General features: G+C 43.2%; 1 protein-coding gene across 2 annotated transcripts in view; it reads right to left on the bottom strand.

Moving 5' to 3' along the window:
• WDR26 (WD repeat domain 26) overlaps positions 1 to 18,912 on the bottom strand; it is a 45,179-nt gene that overhangs the window by 14,106 nt on the left and 12,161 nt on the right. For both annotated transcript variants that reach the window (XM_007530165.3, XM_007530164.3), the window contains exons 5-8: positions 18,703 to 18,800; positions 15,540 to 15,696; positions 9,010 to 9,148; positions 2,186 to 2,326 (exon numbers count right to left, since the gene is read on the bottom strand). In XM_007530165.3, coding sequence (XP_007530227.1) covers positions 2,186 to 2,326; positions 9,010 to 9,148; positions 15,540 to 15,696; positions 18,703 to 18,800 — 535 coding nt within the window. The remainder of the gene's footprint in view (positions 1 to 2,185; positions 2,327 to 9,009; positions 9,149 to 15,539; positions 15,697 to 18,702; positions 18,801 to 18,912) is intronic.

Here is an 18,912-nt window from a genome sequence, read left to right as displayed (position 1 = left end):
GAATAGCTGCCCTTGGTATAATAAAAAGTACATGGGCATAAATTTCCTGTGAGAAATGGGTAATCAAAAGTGAAAAAAAATAAGAGTGAAAATAAGGTGTATGATCAGGAAACGGGGCCAAGTATTAAAAGCAAAGAAGGCACAAAAATCGAAAACCAGATGTCTCTCTTACAGTGAAAAAAAGTACTCAGCAATCTTAAATATGTCCCCCATCTTGACTCTTCTCATCTATTTCTCTTTTGGGGTTGTTTGTTATTAACAGTTAAAATAAAAGTTTAGAAATATAAATAAACATGCAACAGTTAAATCCTTGGTATTTTCTATTCACAAGTATGTTTAAACAAAGTTCTAAAGGCAAAAATGGTCCTTTCTTCTCTTAGTTCAAGACAGTGTGTATATGAAGCTATTAATTAGGAACCTACCTAAAAAAGATAAAGGAATAATTTTTAAATTGACCAAATGAAAGACCAGTCTTCTAAAATAAGTCTATAAAGTAAAACATAATAAAACAGTTAAAACTAAAACAGTTTAATAGATAAGAAATCAAAAGACTGACTTAAAGGAGGACCAACCACACAGATACTATTATTTAAGAGTCATTATGGAACAGTGATCTATCTTTTCCTTTGGTAGGTGAAAACATGAGTGGGGAAAAAAAAAAAAAAAATCGCCTTTTGGGTCAGGCTGTTTATCGAGAGAAAACCATCTATTCTATTCTTCCCTGAATTGATCACTAATTCATAACACTAAACACTAGCTTGATAAAATGGCATAAAAGACATTGAGGACAGTTGGAGACTTTAGATTAGGAAACTACTATATGATACTTAACAAAAAAAATTATGCTTTTAGATAACTGCATTTAATTATTTAGAAAATTTTTATATTTTTAAGAAATATGGATTAAGCATTATAGCAGCCAACTTTTACATGTGTAACCCACACAGATGTTTTGGATAAGGACTTACATTAAGTCTGTATGTTTCTATACCACGTATATGCACACAAAACACAGCAAAATGGTAACAACTGTTTAATCTAGAGGTGGTGTGCAGGTCATTTTTATACACTGTTTTAAAAAGTATTTGACCATTTTCTTTTTCCTTCTTTTTTTCCGGGGATAGCCAGGACCTCCTACATACATGATTTCACCACAAGCTAAGGTCAAAACCCAAAGAAATGACTGAGCACTCAGAAAAACTACTGTTCTAACAACAGCAGAGTCACAACTATAGTTCATCATTCTTCAGGTAAATACACCTTAAGCAATGACTCTGTCCTCTGGATCACCTCCCTTACGCGAATCATTTTTATGGAGTTTGATCTTTGTTACTCTCTTGGCAAAAATCAACTTACAGGTTTCCAGACTCAAAGCTTTTTCTTTTTCCCTCTACCAACTTATCCTTTCGTCTTGAACTATAGCCTGGATGTTATGTTCCCTAGAGGGTTAGAAAACAAGAAACATCCACCTAACTCGTCAGCTTATCAAAAGAAGTTATGTACTTAATGCTGACTCTTACTAAAACAGGGTGTGGATAATAGATATATTTTCCCTTTAGAAACAGTAATAAAGCCCTTAATAGGTGCTAAAAACGTTTTGTAAATTACTTACAAATTATTATTATGAAAACATCACTGACTAAAAGATTTTCAAAGCTATACTGAAATCACACATACAAAGATATACGTAAGGAGGTGGTAAGACTACCACCGGGACGGACGTCTTAGTGGCTGGGGAAGGTCTCACCTGCAAGAGCACAAACTGCTGCCCGCCTGAGGCCCCAGGTTTGCTCCTGGTTGGTGGACCTCTAGTGGTGCTCTGGTCTCTTTCACTCTACTATACTCAGCAAAATACTGTTTATAAATGTGAACAAGTTTTGTATCTTTAATGAAAGTAACCTTTCTAAAATAAAGATTAGCATATTTGGGGTTGAAAAAAAAAAGACATCTGGGTTCCAATTGACGAATTATTACTTTTACAAGATTTGTTACTAATCTAGTTTTTATGAGCGAGAGGGAGACCAGAGGGCCATTCTGGCACATGCAGTGCTGGGGGTCGAATCTGGAACCTCAGGTCTGCAAACATAGGCTATACTGGCTTATCCGAGAGCGACCTTTCACACCACGGCATGCGGTATAACCAGACTTTACTTAAAAGGCTACACGAAGGGTGGAACTTGCTCACTTGTACATTCCAAAGCCAGAGCTCAGAGCAGTCGTCTGGACCACAAGCAACAAGGTAGTTGTCATCGGGACTCCATGCTATGTAAGAAACACCGTAAGCGTGTCCTTCTAATGTTTTAAGCAGCTTTAGCAGGTGTGTATCCTAATGTAAGGAGAAGAAGAAAGATGCTTTGGTTAACTCTTAAGCCTAAACCACTGTGTAAAAACTGCAAAGCTGTAACAGCTAAAAAGATATGCTTTCATAACTTTTTTCTTTTTTTTTTTGCCAGAGCACTGCTCAACTCTAGCTTATGGAGGAGGTCCAGGGGATTGAGCCTGGGGCCTTGCAGCTAAGAGGTTTCTTCCGTAACCACCATGCTAATCCCCCCTCCCCAGCAATATGCAATTTAACCTGAGGAAAATTTCTGATTTCCCAATTTTCCCCTCAACCAAAGTCCTAATAGTTTGCTTTGTAGCGATCCATTCACACTGCGGCACCTACTAAACATCCCGTGTGTCAGATGGAAATGTGTTTCCTGCCCCCCACTGGAAACTGTAGTAGGCTGGGGGGGTAGCACAGTGGTTATGTAAAGAGAACTCTCATGCCTAAGGCTCCAAAGTCCCAGGTTCAATCCACCGCACCACCATAAACCAGAGCTGAGCAGTGCTCTGGTAAAAAAAAAAAAAAAAGAAAGAAAGAAAAAAGAAAAAGCTGTTTTGGGGTGGGCGGTGGCCACCTGTTTGGTTGCACATGGTACAATGTGAAAGGACCTGAGTTCAAGCCCCTGGTTCCCCACCTGCATGGGGAAAGCTTCACAGATGGTGGCAGGTGTGGGGCTCCAGCCCAGTCCACACACCTAAGGGACGTGCCCCCTAGCTGGTGAGCGACTTCTCAGTCACACGGGAGTTTTAGGGTAGACCTGTGTTTTGATTTCTCTTGGGCATATGTAGGTCAGATGCTGATTATCTCTTTCCTTTTTGCCTCCAGAGTTATCGCTGGGGCTCAGTGGCCTGCACTACGAACCCACAGCTCCTATGGCCATTTTTTTTCTTTTTTTTTGGATAGGACAGAGAGAAATCAAGAGGGAAGATAGAGGGAGAGAGATAGACACCTGCAGACCAGATCTGCTTCCCTGCTTGTGAAGCGACCCCCTGCAGGTGGGGAGCCAAGCTTCGTACTGTGTGCAATTTACCCGGGGTGCCACTGCCCAGCCCCCAATTATGTTTCAATTTTAAAAACTGTCAAATCTGTTTTCCAAGTGACTGCACTGCCTTACATTCCCACCAGGAGAACTAGCGGTTATTTACTTGGCAGCCAGATTAACACTATGTACAGGTGGTCTCGGGTCACTGAACCGTGTAAGTCTAAGAGGAATTACTCTCTTCGCAAACAGCGTATGGAAGACAGGGAAGGTTTAGAAAGGTTAGAAAAATCTGTTGGCGCTTAGAGGAAGGGGCAGGGTTGTGGGTGCACAGCTCTGTAGGAGGGTCTGATCCCGGCTGCCTAAACTAAGGCCTGTGCTCTGAGCTGCAGTCTACACCTGACACCGACAAGTAAGCAGGCTGGAAAAGTCGCATCTTCACTTTAGGCGGAAAGGCTGAACTGCGTCCTGTAAGCGAGCAATGGATCACCTGGGACTTGGAAGCTGAGGACCAAGCATTAGGGCATTTGATTTTACAAAGAGAGCTCACACAACAATACAGAAGACCAGAGCAATGCAATACAGGATAAAGATACCTGTATATACCCACAAAGAGTCAGCACAACAGCCAAGGGAGGACAAGAAATGAGGCTCGAAAACTGACATGTACAGAACTGAAAGGTGAGATCAAAAGCCTCTGGAACATAAGCTGATGTGACAGTATGAAACGAGCTCAGAGAACCTCCAGATTTCTCTTCTAGAGCACGTGAACAGCAGAGGGAGTAAGAATTTCGTGAAAGGTAGGAAAAGCAAGTCAAGTGGCCGACTCTGTTTAAAGACATATTGAGATCAGTGTTAAAGGAGGGTTCAGAAGTCGGGCGGTAGCATAGTGGGTTAAGCGCATGTGGCGCAAATGGCACGAAGCACAAGGACCGGAGTAAGGATCCTGGTTCGAGCCCCTGGCTCCCCACCTGCAGAGGAGTCACTTCAGAGGTGCTAAAGCAGGTCTGCAGGTCTCTATCTTTCCCCCTGTCCTCCCCATTTCTCTGTCCTACCGAACAACAATGACATCAATAACAATACAACAATAAAAAACAAGGGCAACAAAAGGGAAAATAAATATAAAAATCTTTTTTTAAAAAAAAAGGGTTCAGAGAATTAGTGACCTGAAGCAGTTAAAACTGGACCTGAAACGATTAAAAAAAAATTGGAATTTTTCCCCAGAAATGCAACTGAGAAACAGATTGTGTTTATTGTATCTTGTTTTTTTTTTTTTTAAATTATTCCCTTTTGTTGCCCTTGTTGTTTTATTGTTGTTGTAGTTGTTGTTATTGATGTTGTTGTGGTTGGATAGGACAGAGAGAAAAGGAGAGAGGAGGGGAAGACAGAGTGGGGGAGAGAAAGAAAGACACCTGCAGAACTGCTTCACCGCTTGTGAAGCAACTCCCTTGCAGGTGGGGAGCCGGGGCTCGAACCCGGATGTATTGTGTGTCTTTACTGGGTTTTATTCATATTAACACTTCAGATTTCTCTTTCAACTGATGAGTTATTTTAGCAGCATTTAACTCAAAACCTAATTGTTTCATACACAGTAGTTTGAAAATTCTGCAAGGAATAATTAAAGATCAATGAAGACATTACATGATTTGTCTTCACAAGTACAGTGACTCTATACTAACCTGCCAAAACGGAGATGCCATGCTCACGGAACCCACTAACCTCTGCCTGGATTTTGGTAGTGGGTGGATGACTTGGGGGGTGGGGGGAGCAAAAGGAAACCTGGTTACTGAAATACCATCAACTCAAATCTTAAAGTTCTGAGTTTGTTTCTTTCAGAACACATATGCAAAACACATATTGAAAAAAAAAAAAAAAAACCCAAGTCGTCTTAAAAATGTTTGTAAGTACTATTCGACACAATCAAATGCTATCACACCAAACTCTACAGCCTCTTATATCCAGCACGGGTACGGGGAGAGACTCTGGCATTTCCCTTATTGTTGTAATGACGGGAGGGGTGAGGAGTGGTGTGGGAGAAGTAATTCTCTTTGGGCTGCAAAATGAGAGCAGCAAACCGTATTATGAGTTGGACTGGCATGTAACAACCCTGCACTCCTCTGGTCTGAAAACACTTTACACTCAGCACCTATGGACCTTCTGTACAAGCATCCTGACAAAAACACTGGCCAACACTGGCAGAGGCTCAACTGCTTAGCAATGTGCAGAAGATCGATTCTCTTTGGTTGGCTTACTGCATCAACCTCACTCCCAGCAGACAGTCTCTTCTGTGCCACCTAAGTGCCTGGTCCAACCATGATTTCTCACCCTGAGGCCAGTCCTGACTAGTTTTCTTTCCCTAAGTCAAATTGCTGTTTCCTCCTTCCTCTTCCTCAGAGCTACCTGCCCCTGCTCTCCACTTTCACCAGGCCCTTCTCTGTGGGCGTATGCAGCCCTCAGCACAGAACAGTGGCACTGTCTGCCCATGCGCTCAGACATTCCCAACCAAACAATCTCTTACACATCACGGCTAGAAAAAATAAAGTAAAAAATAACTCAGTATCATTTTAAATAAAATGTTTATTTTATTATTATTATTTTTTATTTCTTCCCTTTTATTACACTTGTTTTATTGTTACTATTGTTGTTGTTACTGGTGTCATCGTTGTTGGATAGGACAGAAAGAAATGGAGAGAGGAGGGGAAGACAGAGAGGGGGAGAGAAAGACAGACACCTGCAGACCTGCTTCACCGCCTGTGAAGTGACTCCCCTACAGGTGGGGAGCCAGGAGCTTGAACTGGGATCTTTACTCCGGTCCTTGCGCTTTGTGCCACCTGTGCTTAATCTGCTGTGCTACCGCCCGACTCCCTTTTAAAAAATACTTATTTGTTCCCTTTTGTTGCCCTTGTTGTTTTATTGTTGTAGTTATTATTATTGTTGTTGATGATGTCGTTGTTGGATAGGACAGAGAGAAATGGAGAGAGGGAGGGGCCAGATGGTGGAGCACTTGGTTGAGCGCACATGTTACAATGTGCAAAGACCCAGGTTCAATCCCCCAGGTCCCCACCTGCAGGAGGAAAACTTTGCTAGTGGTGAAGCAGGGCTGCAGGTGTCTGTCTCTCTTCCTCCGTATCTCCCCCTTCCTATCAATTTCTGGCTGTCTCTGTCAAATAAATAAAGATACTTAGAATTTGCACAATGTTTAAAGAGATTTAAAGAGGGACGGGCGGTAGCAGCAGGTTAAGTGCAAGTTGCAAGAAGCACAAGGACCAGCACAAGGATCCCAGTTCAAACCCCTGGCTCCCCACCTGCAGGGGAGTCGCTTCACAGGCGGTGAAGCAGGTCTGCAGGTGTCTGTCTTTCTCTCCCCCTCTGTCTTCCCCTCCTCTCTCCATTTCTCTCTGCCCTATCCAACAATGACAACATCAATAACAATAATAAATACAACAATAATAAAAAGCAAGGGCAACAAAAGGGAAAATAAATAAATATGAAGGGAGTCGGGCGGTAGCGCAGCGGGTTAAGCACAAGTGGCGCAAAGCTCAAGGACCGGCAAAAGGATCCCGGTTTGAGCCCCCGGCTCCCCACCTGCAGGGGAGTCGCTTCACAGGTGGTGAAGCAGGTCTGCAGGTGTCTGTCTTTGTCTCTCCCCTCTGTCTTCCCCCCCTTTCCATTTCTCTGTCCTATCCAACAACTATGACATAAATAATAACAATAATAACTACAACAAGAGGGAATAAATTAGTATTTAAAAATAGGGGTGGGGAGGTGACTTGGTAGCATCACATATGAATGAGGCCCTTGGTTGGTTCATTCTGAGGTACTGCACTGAAAAGAAAAGAAAAAAACCCACACACTTAATGACGTTAGGTGACTCCTAAACCATTTTATGTCTTTAATCTATCCCGATTCACACATTTCACACATCCTTCTTTGATAACTTGATGAATACTCAGCCAGCTGAAATAAATGGGTAGAGTTCCACTCCTCCCTCACTTCTCCCCCCCCACCTCTCTCTCTCTCTCTCTGTAACTTATGGCACTTGCAGGGTTGCTATGTGGAAGCACGTATGTCTAGCGATCTGCAGGTCACCAGGTTACGAAGGCAAATCAGATTTTAGAGAGAACTTAAAGAATTTCAAGTCCAGACAGGCAAGCTCTCCCAGTGCCACTGTGTGTGGAGGGAGGCAGGCGAGGGCAGTACAGGCATTTAGCAGAAGAACAGAGACTGTCTATGGCAGCAGAGAGGTTCAAAAGTTCAAACAGAAGCGTCTGTGATGGCCGGGTGGTGGTGCATCTGGCTGACAGAGCACAGTGCTCAAGAACCTGGGTTTAAGCCCCTGGTCCCCACTGGAGGAGGAAAGTTTCACGAGTGGTGAATCAGTGCTGCAGGTGTCTCTCTCTCCTTCCCTACCACCCCCTTACTCTCGATTTCTGGCTGTCTTTATCCAATAGAGATAATAAATAAAAATTTATATATTTACTATTGAATAGAGTCAGGTAAGTCAGAGGGAATGGGGGAGAAAGAAGGTCACCTGCAGCCCTGCTTCACCATTTGTGAAGATTTCCCCCTGGCAGGTGGGGACCAGGGGCTTGAACCTGGGTCCTTGTGCGCTGTAATGTGTGCACTCAACCAGATGTGCCACTGCCTGCCCCTAGAAATAATCAACACCATGTTAGAAATAACTTTTCTAACCTGTGACAACATAGGCAGTCTATTTTTTAAAATTTATTTATCTATTATTGGATAGAGACAGAGAAATTGAGGGGAGAGGGAGGAGAGATACAGAGAGAGACAGAGAGACACCTGCAGGTCTGCTTCACCACTCATGACGCTTTCCCTCTGCAGGTGAGGGACAGGGGCTTGAACCTGGCTCCTTGCGCACTGTACTGTGTGCTAAACCAGATGTGCTGCTGCCTGGCCCCAAAATAGGCAATCTATCAATCTATAAATTAAGTGTTTAAGGGAGTCGGGCAGTAGTGCAGCGGGTTAAACACACGTGGTGCAAAGTGCAAGGACCGGCAGAAAGGTGCCTCCGGTTCAAGCCCCTGGCTCCCCACCTACAGTGAAGCAGGTCTGCAGGTGTCTGTCTTTCTCTCCCCGTCTGTCTCCCCTCCTCTCTCGATTTCTCTCTGTCCTATCCAACAACGACATCAACAACAATAATAATAACCACAACAAAGCTAAAACAAGGGCAACAAAAGGGGGGGGGGGAGTTTCCAGAAGCAGTGGATTCACAGTGCAGGCACTGAGCCCCAGCAATAACCCTGGGGGCAAATAATTAATAATAATAATAATAATAATAATAAAATAAATTGTTTACAAAGATGTAAATTGGCAGAAGCGGCAGAAACAGCCAATCTAGAGTAAAACTACTTCTAGTTGAGTCTAACGCTGTCTTAAACACTTCCAATTCCTCATCCAGAAAACAGGGGAGGTCAGGACCTCAAGAGTCAAGATTTAGAAGGCTAAACTTACTAATCACCTACAGAATGAACACACACACACCACAGCATGCAGTAGTCAACAATGTTGATAATGCCAATCTTATTAGACAACACAGAAAGAGGGAAGGTACAACATCGGTGAACAAAAAATGTTCTTGGAAAATACTACTTAGACATGCACATTCTCAAGCTAAGTACTCAGACAATTAGGTCAAAAATCATCTCTTGCCGTCGGCTAAAGAGTCACCTGGAGTACATACCGGATCGACTTGCCATATGATAACTGTTGTGTCTTTTGATCCTGTTGCTAGTTTAGTGCCGTCACTGGAGAACTTACAGAACCACACTTCATTACAATGCTCTGTGAGTATCTGCTGCGTATAGCATGGGAACTGCCTCCTAGAAAACAAGAGGTCCGCAGTCATTATTCAACAGAGCAGAATGACAGACCGTGAAAAATGCTGCGCGACTGATCAAATCCCTTTGGAGATCAATACACACAGGACAGGAGAGCCTGGCAAGAGCGCGCCTCGCAGGGTGTGTCTCTCGCTGGAGCCCTGGCTCCGCAGGACTGGGGGAGGCAGTATTCAGATGTCTATCCTTTCTTCTCTCCGAAATGCAAAAAAGTTGGCCTGGGAGTAGTAGAATCATACATGTACAAGGCCCAAGTGCTGTGTGTGTGTGTGTGTGTGTGTGTGTGTGTGTGTGGCACTGCTCTGCCCCCTGTGATGTTCTGTTTCTGTTTTTGCTTTTGCTTTTGTTTGGTAGCAGGGGCTGAACTAGGGCCTTACACATGCAACACATGTCCTCTTAACACTGAGTTACCTAACACACATGCTCTTAAGTCTTAAGAATCAAGATACATTGGTATGATACAAAAGAAAACATAACCTCAGGGGTTGTGTATTAGTTATTTAACACCAGTTTCAAACTGCAATTCATTCTTTCCCTTTCCAAGATTAAGAGCTAAAGTGTGTTAAAAGCAAAGTGTGTGTTCATCTACAGACTATCTATCTAACTTGGCTGGCTTCAGCCTCTTTAAGACAGAAAAACAACTTGCGGGTAGGAGAGACAGCATGATGGTTATACAGACAGACTCTCATGCCTGATCCCAAGTTCAACCCCCCACACCTCCATAAGCCAGAGCTGAGCAGTGCTCTGGCAACAAAACAAAACAAACACACACCAGAGAAACAAGCCGGCTTGACGACTGGGTAGGTATCGCAGTAAGTGAAGTTAGGGTCAAGAGCGCTAATGTTCTGGCTAGTCATGTGACTCCTCAGCTCTACACAGTGTGATGAGGGCTGAGCAGAGACCTTCGGGCTCTTGTACAGACTTTATTTCTAAAAAAGGAAATACCGCCGACATCCTCAGATGCAAAAGGTACTCAGAAGTGATTACTAGTATTATTTTGGAGGGAACACAGAAGCACAATGTACGGCAGGGTTGTAGTGGTTAAGAGCAAAGTCTTGAGAATGGGACAGTGTGGGGGCCAGGCAGTGGCGCAGCGGGTTAAGCAAATGTGGCGCAAAGCCCAAGGACCGGTGTGAGGATCCCAGTTCGAGCCCCCAGCTCCCCACCTGCAGGGGAGTCGCTTCACAGGCGGTGAAGCAGTTCTGCAGGTGTCTGTCTTTCTCTCCCCATCCACTTCACTTCTCTCTGTCCTATCCAACAACGATGACATCAACACAATAATAACTGCAACAATAAAAACCAACTAGGGCAACAAAAGGGAAAATATATATAAAAGTGATGAAGCAGGTCTGCAGGTGTCTATCTTTCTCTCTGTCCTATCCAACAACAATAACAATAATAACTACAAGTGCAACAAAATGGAAAAAATGGCCTCCAGGAGCAGTGGTTTCCTAGTGCTGGCAGCAAGTCCCAGCAATAACTCTGGAGGCAAAAAAAAAAAGGAATGGGACAGTATGATCTGATCTAGTTACTACAACTGGGAAATCTCTAAACCTCTAGGTTCCAAACTACAAATAAAGACAAAAATAGTTTCAGAGAAAATTTCTGGAAGCAACCCAGGTGTCCAACGACAGATGAGTGGCTGAGCAAGTTGTGGTATATATACACAGTGGAATACTACTCAGCTGTAAAAAATGTTGACTTCACCGTTTTTAGCTGATCTTGGATGGACCTTGAAAAATTCATGTTAAGTGAATTAAGTCAGAAACAGAAGGATAAATTTGGGATGATCTCACTCTCAGGCAGAAGTCAAAAAACAAGATCAGAAAGAAAGAAGAAAAAAACACACAAATAGAACCTGAACTGGAATTGGCATATCACACCAAAATAAAAGACTCTGGAGTGGGTGGGTGGGGGGGATACAGGCCCAAGAAGGATGACAGAGGACCTAGTGGGGGTTGTATTATTATATAGGAAACTGGGGAATGTTATGCATGTATAAACTATTGTATTTACTGTTGAATGTAAAACATTAATTCCCCAATAAAGAAATTTAAAAAAAATTTCCCCCTAGAGCACTGCTCAGCTGTAGGTGGCGCTGGAGACTGAACCTAGGAGCTCAGAGCCTTAGGTATGAAAACAGTGCATAACCATTATGCTACCTCCTCAGCACTAGGTATCACCCCCCACCCCAGCACTGCTCAGCTGTGGCTTATGGTGGTGCAGGGTGATTGAACTTGGACCTCAGGAGCCTCAGGCAAGAGTCTCTGTATACTCATTGTTATCTACCCCCACCCGATCTGATTCTTTATACAAGGATGAAATTTAACCTGAAATGATAAACTCAAAGTATTTAGCCTGGGGTGGTAGAGACAGCATAATGGTTAAGCAAACAGACTCTCATGTCTGAGGCTCCAAAGTCCCAGGTTCAATCCCCCACCACCACCACTATAAGCCAGAACTGAGCAGTGCTCTGGTGTTTGTCTCTCTTTGCATCGCTCTAAAAATAAATAAAATATTTTTTTAAAAAGTATCCAGCCGGAGTTCTGTATACTTTGCTTATATTTCTACATTAAAGGCAATGAATGCTAAGTTCTGATTAACTCTTTTTTTTGTTTTTTCTTTTACAAGAGCACTGCTCAGCTCTGGCTTATGATGGTGTGGGAGACTGAACCTGGGGCTTTGGAGCCTCAGGTATGAAAGTCTCTTTGCGAAGCCATTATGCTATCTACCCCCACCTCTGATTAACTTTCACCAAGTTAAAAAAAAAGTTAATAATGCTCTGATTCTATTATTATTACTCCAGAGCACTGCTCAAACTCTGGTTATGGCTGATGGTGGTGCTAGGGATTGAACCTGGGCTGTCTGGTCCCTCAGGGAGCACAGTCTTTTTGCAAAACCATATGCTATCCCTTCATATTCTCAGGAAAAACAAACCACTTTATCTTTTTCCAGGCTCTCCATTATCAACACCCAATCCTGCTTTCTGTCACAGAGAAACCCCCCCACACACACACGTGTCTCCTGAGCATCTTGCAGTGTGGCCGGCACACGTGAGTTAAACTACCTTGACATGGAGACTGTCACTCGTGCTTAATGGTTGCTGCGTCCACACTCTAGCACCACACCATGCCCCATAAACTACAAGAGAAGGTATCTGAACAGAAACAGAATAGCAGTCGACATGGACTGATCTAGATGTGCTACATGCTTCAGTACTGCTAGTTCTCAGAACTATCTGGCGGGAAGCCCGGCGGTAGCGCAGCGGGTTAGGCGCAGGTGGCGCAAAGCGCAAGGACTGGCGTAAGGATCCCGGTTCGAGCCCCCGGCTCCCCACCTGCAGGGGAGTCGCTTCACAGGCGGTGAAGCAGGTCTGCAGGTGTCTATAAAAAGAAAAAGAAAAAAAAAAACCTATCTTGCAAAGCATTGTTTTCATGAGGCTTATAGAGCCTCTTTAGTTACCAGGCATCATAATTGACAACCGAACTAGAATTCAAAGTTACAGTTGACCCCAAGGCAAGTTTTCTTTGCAAACAATTTAAAATCATCTTTTTCAATATGCTACTAGATAAAATTCTAATAAGTACTTTCAATACTAAAATGTCTCCCCCTGGACAGGGGGAATACCATCATGGTGGTGCAAATAGACTCTCATGCCTGAGGCTCTGAGGTGCCAAGTTCAATCCCCTGCACCATCACAAACTAGAGCTGTTTCCCTTCTGTGTGTAATAATTAGTAGTGATGTCATTTACTGAACGAGAAAGTTTCTATTTAGGCATAAAGTACAATAGTTAAAAGGGCTAAAGTTGGTCATGGATGATTATATAATTTAAAATCAGAGGGGTGAGGGAGGTAGCATAACGGTCATTGCAAAAAGACTTCCATCCCTAAGGCTCTGAAGTCATAGGTTCAATCCCCCACACCACAAGCCAGAGCTGAGCAGTGCTCTGTGTCTCTGTCTCACACATTCTCTTTCTTGTACTTGCACTCTCCATCTTTCTGTTATCTCATTCAAATAAATGAAATACTTAAAAGAATCAGAGCAGTAAAATGTTCTTTTTTTTTTTTTTTAAATTTATTTTATCTTCCCTTATGTTGCCCTTGTTGTCTTTTTATCTTTTTATTGTTGTTGTGGTTGATGTCGTCGTTGTTGGATAGGACAGAGAGAAATGGAGAGAGGAGGGGAAGACAGAGAGGAGGAGATAAAGATAGACACCTGCAGACCTGCTTCACCACCTGTGAAGCGACTCCCCTGCAGGTGGGGAGCCGGGGGCTCGAACCGGGATCCTCATGCCGGTCCTTGCGCTTAGCGCCACCTGCGCTTAACCCGCTGCGCTACCGCCCGGCTCCCAGTAAAATGTTCTTAAGATGAACTCTCTCACATTATCTAAATGATCTATTAAAATCACTTTAATAAAGCAGCTGTTCACAATAAACTCATTCGAAATATATACACATTAGCTTATGCTTTCAAATAAATTCAAAATTTAAGATGGCATAAGAAAAATAAAGGTGGGGGGGTAGATAGCATAATGGTTATGCAAATAGACTCTCATGCCTGAGGCTTCGTCAAGTCCCAGGTTCAATCCCCTGCACCACCATAAGCCAGAGCTGAGTAGTGCTCTGGTAAAAAAAAGAAAAATAAAGGTGTGTGTGTGTGTGTGTGTGTGTATAGAAGAGATACAACAGTGGTTATGCAAAAAACCCTTTCAGGCCTGAGGTCCCAAGTTCAAGCCCTGGCACTAGCATAAGACCCCCCCCCCAAAAAAAAAAGCCTTTCTAAATAAAACAAAGTATAACTGCTCCTTACTGGTTAACCAAAAATATGTACACACTAAATGCTGTTAAAAAAAAAGTAAATAATACAATTTTTAGGGCAAAGATTTTAAGCAAAGCTATAGCAGCTCACTTATGTCACAATCATTTCTCTGTCCTCTAAAAAGGGGAAGGAAATGTTGATGCTTAGAGTCCAATGCTAAGGTTTAATTTCTGAAAAGATTCTCTACTCTCAATGCTAAAATAGTTTCTACAAGGGAGAAAAAAATCAGCTTTTTTTTCCCTGAAGAGGTTTATTATTATTATTATTATCTTTATTCACCACTTGCAAAGCTTTCCTCCTGCAGGTGGGAACCGGGGGCTCGAACCCAGGTCCTTGCGCATTCTAACATGCACTCAACCTGGTGTGCCACCTCTCAGCCCCCTGAAGAGATGTTCAGAGTAGTTTAGAATAAGAGTATGATGGTTCGAGCCCCCGGCTCCCCACCTGCAGGGGAGTTGCTTCACAGGTGGTGAAGCAGGTCTGCAGGTGTCTGACTTTCTCTCCCCGTCTTCCCCTCCTCTCTCCATTTCTCTCTGTCCTATCCAACAATAACGACATCAATAATAACTACAACAATAAAACAAAAGGAACAAAAGGGAATAAATAAATATTTTTAAAAAAGGAGTAAGAGTATGAATATAATATGATTCAGGTTCTTTTTTCCCCATGTAGCAATAAAGGGTATATCATGACTGTATCTGCAGACTGATGTCTATTTCCCATTTGTGTCTTCAAAATCTACAGTCCTACCAGTGAGAAGTCAAGGCTGACTCTAAGACAAAGCAGACTTTGCAGGGTAGGTAAGATAGTGAGATGGGAAAGTTCTTATTTTTGACGTGTTGTATTTAAGCCACACACAAAATGTTGTGACAAGGTCTGACTTAGAGAGCTAGGTGGTAGTGCCTCTGGTTCTAGCCTCTGGTTCCCACAGGCAGAGAAGCTTCCCGAGCGGTGATGCAATGCTACAGGTTATTTCTCTCTCCCCTCCCCTTCCCCTCTTCTCAATTCCTCTCTGTCTCTATCCTAAATAAATATTGAAAAGTCTGACTTAGCACAGGCTCAGTAGCTCTACCTCATCCCCAGGGCCATGGAAATAATACTCCGCAGGAGGCCGGAAGGATGAGAAAACAATTCTGGGACACAGACCTCTTCAAAGTACACTGAGTGAAGCAGAGCCCAGGGAGTAACCACAAGTTCAGAATCTGGAGTGTTTTAGGAAAACCTAGAGGCAAAATGTCCACGGAGCATCACTGACATTTTGACACAATGCCATTTATAAGGCCTTAAAGAACACGACTAATAAAGCCTACAGACAAGAAAGGGAAATAGGTTTCTCTATTTTCCAGCTCCAGGTCTCAAAGGTGTGGATTCCTATGTAAACAGACACACACATATCCCCAAAGTCAGTAGCTTTTCTTGTAAACACGATAAACCGGGCATGAACTTTTGCAGCTATGGAACAAGAATCTCCCAAAATAGAGAACATTATGATAAAGTTCCAGAACCAACACTATAAAATAACGTCCTGCTTCAGAATACAAAGCGCTTTCCTCTTACCTACTGCAAACATGATCTATGAGTAGAGACACAGAATCTAGGTTGCTGTCAAGCTTGGTATTGTGGTATAGGCACCGGTCCCTTTGTAGTTCCACTGCTTGCCGCAGAAGGGTCTGTAAACGCCGTGGGGGAAGCATCACTGATGGTGGTAAGTAGGCTTTAATAGAAGATAGTTTAAAAAGAGAAATTAAAATTTAAAAAAAAACAACAAAAACACTCAACATTTTTGAGACATTTGCCCCATCCCCACCATCCATCCTTAAAGAGAGCAGTTTCAGATGATGCGATAAACACCTGAGCTTTAAGAATACTCATCAGCAGAATTGAACAGTATTCTGGTGGGAAAAAAAAAAAAAGGCGCAGGGTAGATAGCATAATGGTTATGCAAACAGACTCTCATGCCTGAGACTTGAACGTCCCAGGTTCAATCCCTCGCACCACCATAAGCCAGAACTGAACAATGTTCTGGTAAAAAAAAAAAATCATCAGTAGGGGTGGTTGAGTGCACACGTTACATTGTATAAGGACCCAGGTTCGGGCCCCTGGTCCCCACCTGCAGGGGAAAAGCTTTGTGAGTCGTGAAGTCATGCTGCAGGTGTCTCTCTGTCTCTCTCCTTCTCTATCACCCCCTTCCCTCTCAGTTTCTGTCTATCCAATAAATAAAGATAATTAAAAAAAAAAAAAAAGAATATTCGTCAGTTGTCAGTAGAATGGAATACAACTGGGTAGGAGAACTTATGTGGAACTTTTTTCTTTTGCTGAAGATGCCTTTGTTCATTTATGAAAGCGGGCGAGTCGGAGCATCACTTTGGCACACTTGATGCCGGGGATCCAACTCAGAACCTCAGACTTGGAAATTCAATGCTTTAGCCACTGTACTGCTTTCCTAGGTCATGTATGCAGATTTTCTAAAAAGAAAAACCCCTAAACCAACAAAAAGAAAAAGGCGCTGGTTCATGATGGGAGGCTGGTATCATTAAAAGTAAAAGATATGATCTCCACTTAAAATAACAGGACCAATTCCACCCAAAGTCAGAGCTGAGCAGTACTCTGCCACAAAAGACAAAACAAAAGAACCAACCGCCAGAGCAAGAGGGCCTGAGAGACAGCTCACCAGGCACGGTGCAGACTTTACCAGGTATGACAGCTCAGGTTTGAGGTACTAGCCACCACACATGACCTCCACGCACAGGGAATGCTTCAGAGAGATGCTATCTGTCCCTCCCTCTTCCTCTCACTCTCTAGCTGGAGAAAAAAGGGGGGAGGGTTGAGAAACTGGGCAGAGGGTATAGATAGCATAATGGTTATGCAAACAGACATTTTGCCTGAGACTCCACCGTCCCAGGTTCACTCCCCCACACCACCACAAGCCAGAACTGAACAGTGTTCCAGTAAAAAAAAAACAAAAAACCTGTTTTCACTGTTTGGAGCAGTGAAATCACACAGGTGACACTCTGGTTTGGGGGCTGGGGGAGAGAGCAAAGCAAAATGCTGGAAAGTTCAAGTTCAAAGTGCTTCTAATCTAAGGATACCATGAAAATTCAGGAATAACTGTTGTTTTAATATTGACACTAATATCTAGTCTAATACTTCCCTGACCACGCAGTCATCTAATTCTTAGGATTTGTACTTCCATGACATGAAACGGAGAATATGGTTTAATCAGATGGGAAAGGTCTTTTATTTTATCTAATTAGTGACTTTTGATTTACAGAATCATAAGGTAAAAGGAGTATAACTGCACACCATTTCTACTACCAGACTTCTGTGTCCCCAATTCCACTGGAAATTGCAGTTCTCCCAAGATCACAGACTACGTATCTGTATATATCTGCCTGTTTTTTCTATGATCCTGCTTTCTCTTCCTTTTTTTTTTAAAATTTATTCCCTTTTGTTGCCCTTGTTTTATTGTTGTTGGATAGGACAGAGAGAAATGGAGAGAGAAGGAGAAGACAGAGAGGGGGAGAGAAAGACAGACACCTGCAGACCTGCTTCACCGCCTGTGAAGCGACTCCCCTGTAGGTGGGGAGCCGGAGCTCAAACTGGGATCCTTACGCCGGTCCTTGCGCTTTGCGCCATGTGTGCTTAGCCCACTGTGCTACCGCCCAACTCCCTTTCTAAGCACATCTTCACCTATTGTTCTGAATGTCAAGAAGGCCTTTTACATAAAGATATGGCAAAATTAAAATCCCTATTCTAATTTGGAAGTTACATGACAAGTTTGAGGAGTGGGGGAAGAGTAAAACAATTTACATAAAAAAAAAAAAAAAAAAAAACCTGTGGTCCGGGAGGTGGCGCAGTGGATTGGATAAAGCAATGATTCTCAACCATGAGGTCCCAAGTTCGATCCCCAGCAACACATGTACCAGAGTGATGGCTGGTTCTTTCTCTCTTATCTTTCTCATAAATAAATTCTTTGGAAAAAAAAAAAAAACCTACCCTCTCAATTTCTTTCTGTCTCTATCCAAAATAAAAATAAGTAATTTTTAAAACATAAGTAAACAAATGGTGTGGGGGCACTTCTAGATACAGATAGTGGATTAAAACTTCCTCACTGAGGGGGCTGGGCGGGGGTACACCTGGGTGAGTGCACCTGGTTGAGTTACTATGTGTAAGAACCTGGGTTCAAGTCTCTGCTCCCCACCTGTAGGGGGATGCAGGTCTGCAGGTCTCTCTCTCTCTCCCTCTCAATCTCCCCCTCCTTTCTCAATTTCTCTCTGTCCTGTTAAATAAAATGTAAAGAGAGGAAGAAGGAAGAAAAATGACTGCCAGGAACCGTAGAGACATAGTGCTGATACTACTAAGACTCTGATAACCTTAGTGACAATAATAACAAACAAACAAACAAACAAACCCCCTCAATTTTCATATTGAAACCGATGAAATAACAAAAGCTGTGGTCTACATGTGCTTTCCTCCCTCGAATCACAGTACCTTGCCCTAAACAAAATCTTATGAGAATCACCACCACATCATTTAAAAGGAACACCCTGGGACCAGCAGCCTTTCTCTGGCTTCCGAGCCTAGCTTCTTAGTGGGCTCCCCTCCTCTCTAGCACACCCAGTAAGAGCGTGCTCTAGACACAAAGCTTTCTCACTGGTTGGCAGCGCTCCCTTCTCATCTCAGAGGAAATATGGAAACACAAAAAAATCAAGACTCTTACTCTGCAGCTTGTCCAGCAGTTTCGATCGGGAAGCTGTCCCTTTGCCTTCCCATTCTGCTTTTGCGCGCAGGTCTTCTGCGTGACTACACATGAGATACCTGAAAAATGTGACAGAGAAAGAACCAAGTCAGACCAGGCACTTCTCCTGTCAATGTCTGGGACTCCGCCAGCCACTGAGAGTGTTCACCAATACCAGAAGCACATCGCTGA

This window comes from Erinaceus europaeus, chromosome 6, assembly GCF_950295315.1.
Source record: "Erinaceus europaeus chromosome 6, mEriEur2.1, whole genome shotgun sequence".
Taxonomy (NCBI): Eukaryota; Metazoa; Chordata; class Mammalia; order Eulipotyphla; family Erinaceidae; genus Erinaceus; species Erinaceus europaeus.
This window is presented reverse-complemented; position numbering and strand designations above follow the sequence as displayed.